The sequence below is a fragment of the Lacerta agilis genome, chromosome Z (assembly GCF_009819535.1).
Source record: "Lacerta agilis isolate rLacAgi1 chromosome Z, rLacAgi1.pri, whole genome shotgun sequence".
NCBI lineage: Eukaryota > Metazoa > Chordata > Lepidosauria > Squamata > Lacertidae > Lacerta > Lacerta agilis.
In genome coordinates, this window is record NC_046331.1 from 32,184,521 (window position 1) to 32,197,874 (window position 13,354).

The window sequence follows — 13,354 nt, forward strand, 5'->3', positions numbered from 1 at the left end:
TTTAATATGCTAGTGTGCTATTACAGTGTTTTTCAATGTGAACATTACATTTTCATCATATGTTGCTTCACAAAGATAGAAATATTAAAATTTTGAAAACTGGACATTTGAGATTCATTGTCTCCCAACAACAGACAGACAACTACATAGATCAAGAAGCAAATAAGCCATCTAGTGAACAGAGCTAGCCTTATATTCTCTTACCCACAGGAACCAAACACAGCATGCAACACAGAATCGTATATACCATATTTTACGCTCCGTAAGACACACTTTTTCCCTCCTAAAAAGGAAGGGAAAATCCCTGTGCGCCTTATGGAGTGAAGGCTTCGCTCCCGCTGCCTCCTCCCATCCCCCGCTGCATTTGGCGGGAGGTGGGGGGAGGCAGTGGCGATGTTGCAGTATCATGCCAGCACCTCCGTTCCCCGAAAGAAGCTTCTTTCGGGGAATGTAGGTGCTGGCATGATTCAGCAACATCCTCTGCGCTTCCCGCTGCCTCCCCCCATCTCCCGCCGCATTTGGCAGGAGGTGGGGGGAGTCAGCTGCGATGCCTGCTTTTGGGATCGGTGGGCGGCAGGGAGGTTGGTGGAGCATTCTCCCCTCATCCCCATGTCCCTTTAAAGCAAGCGGGGAGGAGAAGGGGCTCCCCCTCCAGCGCTCCCCTCCCTGCCTTTTAGAGGAGGAAAACCAGGAAAATATTTTTTCTGGTTTTTTCCCTTTAAAAGCCAGGTGCGTCTTGTGGTACGGAGCGCCTTATGGACCGGAAAATACGGTATGTGAACTTAGATGTCAATCTCACTATATTCTGTGATGCCTGCTTCTAAGTGTGTGGTGTAGCAATGATGAAGACTGAAAACGTACTATAGAAGCAATCAGTTAGCTAGCTATATTAATATTAACTAGGACTTAATAATAATGATCATAATAACTTACTGCAATGTAAGGCTGCAGCATTCCCCACTTCCAGACAGTCATTTTGTAAATGATGCTCGGAGTAACTTAGGAATCCTGTAGAATTCTGCCCCTAGTCACACAGTTCTCTTTGTCAAGCACAAATTAACTACAGCCAACTTACAACTTATGTGGGGGTTATGTTCCAAGGATAGTGTGTAAAGCAAAAATAGTATATGGTCAACACAATCCTTTAAAACCAGGAAATGGCCCATACAGCACAGCACTTATAGGTGCATGACAACTGTTTTGCTCTTTTGATTTTGATGTTGTTTCAGGAGAGGAGAGGAGGACAGGAGAGGAGAGGAGGACAATTTAGGGTCACCAATAGCCAGTTAAAGTCAAAGTGGTTGTCTGTGGTTTAGCTTCAGAGGTTGATTGAATGGGCTCATTTGCTGCTGGTGATTTTTTTGGTGACAAATGTGGCAATTGGGAACTTCCACTGCTGTCTCTTGAGCGGATCAAACATTTATTGAGCAGATCAAACATTTATTGATAAGATCTCAAAATGTCTGTAATTCCATGTGAGATTGAGGCTTTGTTTCATTGACAGATGAAACTGAACAATCAAATCATCTATGTGTCTTACTGCTTGGAAGACTTGAGCAAAAAAGCTGAATTCACTCAAGTTAAATGCACATACGTTGTAAGTCAACTGTACATTCAAAGTCTGAGGCTGGGAATAATTTTTTCAGTTTAAAATATTTTGGATAAAACGTTGCTAGCAATATGTATATCAGTCCCACTAAAAAAACATTTTTGGGAACTGATAATCGACAGTAAAAATGGAGAGCAAGAGAACTAAAATTATTAATAAAAGAAGTACATTGGAAGGAAAATAAGTTCATATAATCCTTTCCTAACATGACTTTCACTGAAGAGAATTTGTCAAAAAAGCTGCCTTCTTTCTAATTAATGTGCATTGTGCTTCAGGGTACTCAATACTGACAATATAGCCAAAAGCAGCTTACATAATAATTAGCATATGTACCATAATATGCATTTAAAAGAAAAATGGAAATTCTTACTATTCCCAGGGTTTCTTGAGGGTTTCTTGCGACAAAAATAAATCTTTTATTTCATAGGGCACAGAAGCGGTTTTGCCATCCTTTTGCCCTAATGTACAGTCTGATTGGGAATGCTTATGGCACACCCCGGATGTGAGGAGAGCTCTGAGTTTCTACCTGAACAAGCCTTTTTTTCTGGAAACCAGAAGCACTATTCATTTCTTTTGGGGTTTCCTCACCCACTATTTCAGGGTGACAAGGAGGCCATTATACAAGCATTCCACGCACTTGGACAAGTGCCTCTGGGTGATCTCACAGCTCATTCTCTGAGGAGGACTGCTAATTCAGCTGCATTCAATCTCCTTATTCTGGAGATTTGTAAGGTGGCTACTTCGGCCTCCATGCATACCTTTCCAAAGCAATACAAGGTTGATTCCTGAGTGTCTGCAGATGCAGAATTGAGGCAGATGGTGCTCCAGAGGGTATTTCATCCATGACCTGCCTTCAGGTAACACACCTTGAATGTTATCGCTCTTATACGTCCCAGACTTAGAACTGCCCTCCAGGATCCCTGGGCGGTGGTGGGAATGGATATTCTTAAATTTATTCCCCCCCCCCCCCACGGGGTTCCTGGAGGGTAGTGCCCACATCTTCTTCTGGAAGTTGCTTATCGTTCTGAGATGTTGGGGTGGCCACCGTTGGAAATTAGAATTAGGGCTGCCTAGGGTGGCGCTGTGGTCTAAACCACTGAGCCTCTTGGGCTTGCCGATCAGAAGGTCGGTTGTTCGAATCCCCACGACGGGGTGAGCTCCCGTTGCTCGGTCCCAGTTCCTGCCAACCTAGCAGTTCGAAAGCACGTCAAAGTGCAAGTAGATAAATAGGTAGCGCTCTGGTGCGAAGGTAAACAGCGTTTCCGTGCGCTCTCTGGTTTTGCCTGAAGCGGCTTAGTCATGCTGGCCACATGACCTGGAAAAATTTCTGCGGACAAATGCCGGCTCCCTTGGCTTATAGAGCGAGATGAGCGCCGCAAACCTAGAGTCATGTGCGACTGGACTTAACTGTCAGGGGTCCTTTACCTTTTTATTAAAAGTCTGGGTGGTCTTTCTACCTCTTTCCTGTCCTTGTTATTAATATTATTATGTTTTGTTGCCCCTTGTGCAGCTTTTCCTCCATATTTGTAGTTATACCAAGGCTATGCTAGTGTTGGTAGAGGACAGTGTGTGGATGGATCATCCTTGATCTGCCAGCTGGAATGGGGAGAATGGGATGGCTCCTCCCTTAGAAAGGTTCTCTGACGGAAACCCTGCCTGACTGGTTGGTGGAAAGAGTCATAACAGACTTGAAACTGCCATCCAGGATCCCTAGGGAAAATTATCTCTTCTTTCCATCACTGTTTATAACTGAAACACAGTTATTTTCTTACTTTCAAGCTTAGCAAGAACTGTCTTCTGGTTGTTAACAAATAAACAATGGTAACCATCCAACTCGTGCACAAAGCTCTCCACTAAATTGTGAATCTACTTGAAACTGATTTTCATCATCATAAAGCTTTTTTGGGGAGGTAGGCTCCCACAATGTTCACTCGTTTCTCTTTTGCATGAAGCTATGGAATAATCATTAGGAAATTTAGGACTTGAATACTGTAAGTATGATGAGTACATACAACACACTGTATTATTTCTGTCTAATTGAGACATGAGCTAACTAAATGAAAGTGAAATATCTGATGATGATTTCTGACAACTGACATTTTTTTAATATTTTAACTGTTAAATTGTATACTGCCCTTCATCTGAAGATCTTAGGGCAGTTCACATCATAAAAATACAGAATAATACAAAAAAATACATTAAAAAACAAGGTATGTGCCATGGCGCTGTCAGGCATGGAATATCCAGAGTGAGGAATTAACTTTGTATTGTCAAAAGTACACCTACAGGTTAGGGAAAGGCATGTCTATCAGCCCTCCATCTCTCAGCTACTCTTGGTGTTCACCCAATGAGACATTTGCTATAACAGAGAGGCCCTGCCCTGACCTCAGCTTACATATCTTCCCCACCCAAGCTTTGTGCAAGCAGGCCCAGACTATGCATGCTTCTACTCCTCTCGCTTCAATCCTCTTCTGGTCTTGGGAGACTGTGAAGCAGGAGGGGTGGGGGCAGGATGAGGAAGTGTGAAAGCCCTCCAGTCTATACCAGCCTGACTTATCTCTCCCTCCTCCTGCAACTGTTCTTCACTCTCCAATCCTGCAGCTTCTCCTGCCTCTGACTCTCGTCTTCTGGCTGTTACATGTTCCCTCAGTTCATGCTTCCCTTCTTCCAAGTCAGCCTTCAACCCCTCTCTCCCAGTGTCCACTAATCAGTATCCAGCCTCCACTCTTCGGTGTCCAGCCAGCCCCTGATAGTATGAATAAATGAAGTCAGACCACTGTTATCCAGGCATAGTTATAACCAACACTGATAAATGGCTTCATGTCACATGACATACTTTCAGTGACAATCAAGGAACACCCCCAAGCTATCTACCTGCTAGAGCATGGCATAATTGAAATTTTAGGGAAAATAGAACCCCCTTTCAGTTCAGGTTGAATGCCACTTACCTGGGCAGTTCAGTCACATACTAACAGTGCCTCAGACTAGTATGCTTTAAGTCTCAATGTACTGCTGCTCATCCAGTGCATTATTATGCCAAGGAATTGACAAAAAGTATGATGTGTCACAGATTGATAGGACTGATAGGGACAAGGACTGCCTGAATCTTTATTTCAGAGAAAGAAAGAAAAAATGAACTAAAATGTTCCCAAATGGCTATTTCTTAGAACCTCCTATAAAGTATTTATCAAGCCAAATGATTAAAATCAAGTCAAATAATTAGAAACGAATTACTGGTGATTATTATTTAAAACAAATATATCTTTATGTTTTTCTCCATCAGGACGATGATTATATCATATGCTAAGTAAATACATCTTCCCAAGACTGTTGCTTACAACCAACTCTTCTAAGATATATAATTTAGTTCTTACTTATTTCAGAACTATTACAAAATAAGCAGCATGAGAAATTGAAGTAATTTACTGAATATAGGTTTTTATATTGCCTTAGGACAGTTCATGGACGTCTGTGACTAAAGCAATTACTAAATAACATTTTTGGGGGGATATGATTATAAATTACATGCATTGAAATGGGCTCAAACATATAAAACATATAATAGACCTGTTAGCGATAAAGAACTATTTTCTGTTAATTGAGCATAAAGCATTGTTAATCCAAAACAACATAATAATCTCTCTCTAAAAAATAAATAAAGCTTTGGTTTCAAAAGACCATAGGCTTACATTTCAGTAATGGACTAGATGAGAGACAATGAACTAAAGCAGAATCCAGACAGGACTGAGGCACTGTTAGACCAGATGGATGAGGGGTTGACTGTTCTTGATGGAGCTATGCTCCCTCTGAAGGAGCAGGTTGGGGGTACTTCTGAATCCATTGCTGTCAACTGGGCCTCAGTGGCACAGAGTGCCTTCCATCAGCTTTAGTTGGTGGATCAGCTGCATCACTATCTGGATAAGAATATCCTAACCCTAAATTACTGCAATGCATTATATGTAGGGCTGCCTCTGAAGATGGTCTGGTGCAGAATTCAGCAGCCAGGTTGCTCATTGAGGCAAAATCATTTGTGCATATAACACCAATCCTGGCATGACTGCATTGGCTGCCAGTTTCTGTGTCCAATTCTAAGTGCTAGTTTTGAGCTATAATAAAAATATTTGTTATTGTTTATACCCCACCCATCTACCTGGGTTTCCCCAGCCACTCTGGGAGGCTTCTAGCAAAATATAAACATAATAATAAAATGCCAGACATTAAAAACTTCCCTGAACAGGGCTGCTTTCATATGTTGCCTAAAAGTTGTGTATTTTTTTAATCTCCCTGACACCTGATGGGAGGGCATTCCACAAGGAGGGCACCACTTAAATGGCTCTACTTAAATCCTAAAATGGCTCAAGACCACAATATCTTAAGGATCACCTCTCCTCAGATGAGCAAACCAAAGCTCTGTGATCATCATGAGGCTTTTTGTTGTGTGACCCCTCCATGAGAAGTCCAGGGGGGGGGGGTGGCAACATGAGAACAGGCCTTTTGTGTGGTGGCTCCATGTCTGTGGAGTGCTCTCTCCAGGGAGGCTCACCTGGTGCGTTCATTACTGGTACATATATTTAGGCACTGGGAGGAAACATTCCTCTTCAACCAGGCCTTTGGCTAATTTAACAATCTATGGCCTTTTAAATGTGTAGTGTGGATTATTGTTTGTTGCTATTATGTTATGTATTTTGTGTTTTTATGTTGTAAATCACCCTGTGATCTTTGAATGAAGAGCAATATATAAATTTAATAAATAGTAATAGATATGAAGAATTAATATTTTTTAAAGCAAGCAAGACTTAAGGAACCAAATAAAACCATGGAAACAAGAGATGTTTAGTAATTCTGAAGTGCAACACACTTATGAGAAACATGAACACAGGGCAAGAACTTCGTTATCTTCAGCCACATAATGCGGAAGGTATATGTTACAGCTATAAAAGCATCCCTACATAGACCCCAGCTCAAAAACTAGATCTGCATACAGCGTGAAAAGGACCTTTATACTACGTGATGATAATTGCCAAGGCAAAATTCTAGAATTATAACAAACTGGAAAGCCCACACTAGCTGGAAGATTTTCATAAGAACTGCAACGCTGTATGCTGTAAGCCTTCCAGAGTGGCTGGGGAAACCCAGCCAGATGGGCGGGGTATAAATAATAAAGGTCCATGGCATAAGAACTGGAACGCTTGCATATTTCTGAAATTAACTGCTAATCTAAAAATGGGCTAACAACCCAATTCTATGATTGCTTATTTTGAAGTAAGTCCTGCTGGGTGCAATGCTGCATATATGCTGTTTACCTTCCTACCACAGTGGTACCTATTTATTTACTTGCACTGGTGTGCTTTCGAACTGCTAGGTTGGCAGGAGCTGGGACAGAGCAACGGGAGCTCATCCCATTGCGCAGATTCAAAGTGCCAACCTTCCAATCGGCAAGCCTAAGAAGCTCAGTTGTTTAGACCACAGGTAACGGTTAAACAGCCATAGTATGTACCTCAAAGCTATAACTTTGCTGTAATTAGAAAGAGGGGGAAATGATGGCACACAGTAACACTGCAGCTGCAGTGTTTCTGAACTAGGACACTCCTAAAAGAGCAGCAGCTATTAAGGTTTCCAGAAATGTAATTCGATGGTAAAAGGTTTAGAAGCTTAGTGGATTTTTTAAAAAAAGAAAAATTGTTAGAAATGTGGAGGGTGTGTGCTTAAACTAATATTAGAAGGAATATATTTCAGAATTGGTCTTGTTTTATAATCTCATAGCCTGAGGCTAGGATAAAAGGTCATGGATAATTGGTGAAAGAGTGATGGATACGGTTCAACATATGTCCTTTTAAGAAGTTTCTGGTATGACAGAATGCTGGCAGAATTGTTTAAAGGAGAAGGGATTTCACTATCATTGAGTCATTAAACAGGAAAGCCAGGTAAGATTCAAATTCCACATTTAAAATACTCATCCCCTTTACAATATTTACATAAGTAGGAGAGAGAGAAATTGTGACCACTTAAAGTATTTCACTGCCAATGTGATTTAATCATATTTCATGTAGATGTGCAGTAGATAGAAAAGCAAACATTTTGCTCACATGCAGTTGACTGTATTACAACAATCAAAATCTTAGTGAATACGTAGGGTGCACTTTTCCTTTTTACAGCATAAACAGGCAGAAAGTTTGTGCAACAATATTTAATTATATTTCATTCAGTCAAAATCAAATAAATAAACCATACGTTTGCTATACCATGTTTTGTGACATATGAATGAACACCTGAAATACAGTTTTTACTATTAAATCTATATGTCTAAACCTGTATTAGGATACAATTAAGTCCTTGGGAAAGGTAGGCCACGCAGTGTCAAAAGTACATAAAAAGAAACATGACATATAAACTTCGTTTTGTGGACTTGTACCTCAGACACCTGCACTTCAGATGACAATAAGCCTTTAATATGCACAGACTAATATGTCATATTTACAACACATTATGGTAGGATCAATACTACAACCTCCTATTTGAATTTACTCTACAGGGCAATCAGTAGGATTTGTGGAGGCTATTTGTGAAAATATTAGACGGTGTAAACTGATTAGACAGTAAAGAAGCTAAGGAAAACATATTACTTTTCTCAACAAAGAGAATCCTCCTTTATACCTGGGAGCATTCTGTCTTATCTATGTATCTATCAGAAAACATTTTAGCTAATACTATTTCTATAAACATAGGTACACTGGATACAATTCCACCTCCCAGCCAAAGATTACTCATAATAATCTTCTACAATAATCAAATTTGCTGACAGCTTACAATTTTGTAAGACTGCATAAGGAGCCTGTCCACTGGTTCCCTTTCATTATATTTAAAATTCCTAGCAAATTCATATGAACAGGAGTTGAACAAGGAAGGAAGGAGATGTAAATATCTTCCTCACCCCCAACTACAACCAACAAAGGCTAATATTGCAGGATCTAACAAAGGGACAAGGAAGCATTACATTGCATCTCTGTCCTAGAATTCTGTAGAATTACAATACAATCTATTGCTTTCTTCAGTTGGTAAATTATACCCCCCTCTCCCTGTGCCTATACTGAGACCCAGCACTAAACCATCTCTTTTTCTTTGCAAAGTAAATATATACACAATAGAAACTGAGTATAATTATAGTAAATATTAAGAAATGGTTAGCAAATTTGTATGCATTTTTATATTCACAGATCACTTTTAAGTAACACTAAAGTAGTTATAGTCTTATGTGCACAGACAATCATAAGCCTTGGGTTTACCCATTCCCTTCTTCCCCATCCTCATGTACCACAACTAGAAACTTCTGATCCTAGTGTGTGGAAATCAAAAGGTCAATTTCCTCTTCCAACTCCTATATCTATGCCTTCAGTCATACCACAGTCTCTCAAGCCAATTCCTGCTTCAACTTCAAATGCTTTCTCCTCTTTTCCAAGAAGTCTGCGCAGAGTGTGTTCTCCCTCCCCGCTGTAAGAGTTGGCTGAGCAGGCACAGGGTGCTTCTTGGCAGGACCAATCTTGGTTCAGTAACTGCTCAACTTAAATATACAAAGCAGGATATACCTCTTCAAAAATAGATTGACTGATGCCAAAGTGCAGCAAGCAAATAAACAAAATCTAACTATAATAAAAATTCACAATTCCCAGAGTCTAAAGATTTCGGCTAAGTAAATTTAATTATGATGATGATTTTCAGTGATGTTCCACAAACTGTGGAGTGTTTATTTATTTATATTTAATGCTGTATCAAGCACACAGGGAACCCTCTGTTCCTTTCTTTTTTGCCCTCTACAATTATCTGTAGATACAGTTAGAATTTTAAAACTTGTGACTGCATACACATGTCCTGCTGAGTTTTCATATGAGTCAAAAACAGTAATACAAGCTTTCCCCAAACAGACTCCCTTCCTCCCTGACTTTGAACATTAGATACATTTCCTCGCCCCAAAAAAAGTTCAGCAAATGTCCTACCCTGAGTTCTTGGCGTTCGTTTCCTGCGATCCCTGAATGCTGCCCCAGATTGCAGTGCCTCAAGTAGATTATCCATCACTCCTGTCTCGTCGCCCTCTGTGAATAGCAGAGGAAGTAAAATTAATCTCTTTGCAATTAAGGCTATAACACAGGGAAAAATATGAAAAGAAAAAATAGGGTCACATTTACATAAAACCACTAAATTAAAGACATATATTTTACTGTAATGAAAGCTGTCAGTTTCATGTTACACCACTGACTAGTTTGTTTATGAAGTTCTATTAAACAAAATTGATGCCAACCTCACTCGCTGTTATTCTGACTTTAAGACCTTGTCTCCTGTATTATTGATGACATGCTCCATATGCAAATGAACAGGTGCTGATCAGGAACATCTTTTGCAGTCCTAAGTTCCTTTTGAAAGATCCCTATGCAAGCCTGCTTAGCAGAATTGATGCACATGAAGCAATTTGATACACTCATCAACATCAGGTGAACTTCCCATAAGTTTTAATAAGGAACAAAGACATCACTACCATTCCATTCAGTATAGACAAGGAGCTCTTCCATACATAATCTTCATTCACTTTAAAAGCAGGGGTAAATACACTGGAACAAGCAAAACAAATTATTAATCTGCCATATATGTTGAAGTGAATGGGAAAGCAGGGAATTCATTTTTAGTCCTCTCAGGTACCAAGGTCATACTTTATACAACTGTTCTCTCTCCCCCACACCCATGCTAATACTTTAGGCAGACACAATTATACTAAAACTTACTTATTCAAATAAAGAACCTGCAAGTGAAGACCGATGAAATGATACATAATGTTCTCCAAATCTATAGGCAGAAAATAATCCACCACTTTAAGCAGTGAGGGCTGGAAGGTTTTAAAATCTCTTTTATCCCTGGTATACTAAGGGAAGCTGGTTAAAATTAATTATTTAATTATTTGTCCAATCCTCACTTGCATGGTTAACACTTCATGTTTCAATTTGTTTTGTTAATAAGGTCTTGGAGAGGTATGTAATAATGCAAGACATACAGGGCAGAAACAGCTATGAGAAGTAGAAGACCAATGAACCATGATGCTTATTTTGTTTCTACCCACATTATAGGCTTATCTGCAAAAGCTAACTATATACTCTGGAAGCAAATAACAAGAGTTTGATATTATTATTGCTATTTTTATTCTGCCCATACCTATGGCTTGTCTGTAATCAAATACAATGTAACTTTACATCACTTTGATTATATTCAGCACCCTGAACACCATTTAGTGAGATGAATAAAAGTAACATTATACATAAAGTTTCCAAACAGGCTTTCAGTCATACACACACATTATAGACACATTTATTTTAATGGGCATTAAACCTGCCTGCCTACCTGCCAAATTGCAGCCTATACACATATGAATATTTCAAATACAAATGATATAAATGTTTACAGACATATACATAATCCGTACACACCTCCATTACAATTGTATTTCCTTGTTCATTATGATGTGCTACAATGGTAATCTGTTTGAGCCAAAATGATGTAATGTTCTCCATGTCAGAAAGTAGTATCTTAAAATGGAGACATGATCTTCATCTTTAGAAAATCACTAGATATCACTTCCATGGGGAAAAGTGAACCATTTCAGAAAGCTGGTGAGATTGTATATCTGAACATTCATCCCCAAACACAAACACAAATCCTCCCAATACACAGAAAACAAGGATATCAACAAGATGACTAGTGTCAGTGCTGTTTTTCTAGAAAAAGAGATGCGGGAACTAACTATGAATGCCTCCCTTGTTCTCTTATAATGGCAATGGCACCAAGCAGGTGATCTCACACTTGCCTTTAGAAATTATAGTTCTATGAAGGCTGTACCACCTGATTTCTGGAAGGTTTAGAAATCATTACTTACTCTTAGCAAACACCAGTCTTTATTGAGGTTGAAAATCAGTGGGGGTTGGGGGTTGGAAGTCAGCAATCTAAGAGCCATTGCATGCAAAATAGTAATAAAAAAGCCTTAGAGGGTGCATGCATATTTTCAGCTAGAGCATGATTCAGTTTGAATGCTTGTAAAAACTAATAAAAGGTGAACCCCAGAAACTAATAACCTGGAATCAGAAAGCGCCCTCACCACCTCCTGTTGAAAGGCCACAGAAACAGGGGGAGAAGCCATACCCAAGGCAGAAAATGAGAGGAACCCCCTCCCCAAACTGGAAAACCCAATTAAAGTTCCAAGCCCTAACACCCCCAACCCAACCTACCTGAGAGCAAGGGAGTGGACAGCAATACTTTTGCTGATCAGGTGAATAAGGAAGACCCAATATTAAGACACAGGGGGAACCAGCAGATAAGGAACAAAACTGGGCAGAAAAAATGGACTGAGAAGCAAAAACGAAAACCCAGCTGACACCCTTCAGGTGCACACACAACCCCAGCACAGAATGGCACTCTTGTCTAAATGGCATATTGACAGCACCCTCCTGAAGCTGCTCCAACTTTCCAGCATACATGCAGCTGAAGCTATAAAAAAAAGCAGGGAGTATGTGATCTCACCAATGGGAATAGTTCAAATGCCCTACTGATAAAAGTTTGGGTTGGATGTGGGTGATCTGGCCAGAGCAGAGAAAGACAGAACCCCTGAGAACATGGAGCACAGCAGTAAAAAAAACAAGCCTCAAGCGCTTGTGTTGAATGTGCCGTCAATGACCACTTCAAAATGGCAGTCCTGCCCATAGTTTATTGAGGGAAACGCTGTCCAGCCCTGCCGCAGCCATGAACCACACAGAAAAACCTCTATCAACTAAACTAAGCAGCTAGAAAGAATGCCCTGGGTGTAAAGCGCCCCTTCCCCGTGAGGGAAGAGGAGAAAAAGAAAAAAGAGAAGGACAACCTGAGGGAAACATTCGATCATACCAAATCACCTACAACCCAAACAAAAGAATCTAAACTGAAAGGATGAACAGAGTTTTCACTTACAGGTGGGTAGCCGTGTTGGTCTGTTTTCACTGTCAGTAAAAAGAAAACTTTTTTGCTCAAGCATACAATCAAGAAAACAAGCCTATACTGAGCACTGCTCAGAACAAACCTGCAAACAGTTAGCCCCTCCCCCTGGACAGGAGGTAGAAGACAGGACCCTACAAGCCATCACTAGTGGGAAGTGTCACAAAGAACTTTGTTATAGTTGCTTTTAGTGCATAACCAATAGCCCTCCTACTGTGAGGCTGCCTGAAGACATAACAGAAAGGTACACCCATCGCCTGATCCCAATGCAATAACTCCCATTGCTTTGACAAGTTTTCAGATTAGCTTCAGTTGCTTCAGTATGCTTGCTTAACAATCCAGCCTAGTTAACTTCAAGTATTTCTGCTGTTTTGTACATTGTTCTGATCCATGAAATCTGAAGAGGTATATGATTCAAAACTGAAGGTGATGGGAGGAATTTAAGCACAATTCCTATAAGCTTAATATCATCAACCATTTGGATGTGGGTTGTTGAAGTTTCCATCTGAAAGCTGCTTAAGTGTAGCTTTTGTACTGCATTAATTTATCACACAATCATAGAATTGTAGAGTTGGAAGGGACTGCAAGAGTCCAGACCCCTATAATGCAGGAAATTCAGCTAAATCATACATGAAGGATGGCCACTGAACCTCTGAAAAAGGGAACTGGAGACTACTTAGAGACAAAATTGATGCAAAGCTGGACGATGAAACGACAAAATTGGAAAAAGCACATGGTGAAATG

The 13,354-nt window shown here is 40.1% G+C and overlaps 1 protein-coding gene across 7 annotated transcripts in view; it reads right to left on the reverse strand.

The window, feature by feature from the left end:
- Positions 1-13,354, reverse strand: part of DIAPH2 (diaphanous related formin 2) — a 322,676-nt gene that overhangs the window by 67,548 nt on the left and 241,774 nt on the right. For 5 of the 7 annotated variants that reach the window (XM_033137160.1, XM_033137158.1, XM_033137157.1 and 2 more), the window contains 2 exons: positions 9,601-9,696; positions 8,037-9,167 (listed from right to left, as the gene is read on the reverse strand). In XM_033137160.1, the coding sequence (XP_032993051.1) occupies positions 8,965-9,167; positions 9,601-9,696 (299 nt within the window). In that variant the 3' untranslated portion in view covers positions 8,037-8,964. Of the gene's footprint in view, positions 1-8,036; positions 9,168-9,600; positions 9,697-13,354 lie in introns of those variants that run through there. The other 2 variants (XM_033137161.1, XM_033137162.1) reach the window with 1 other exon arrangement.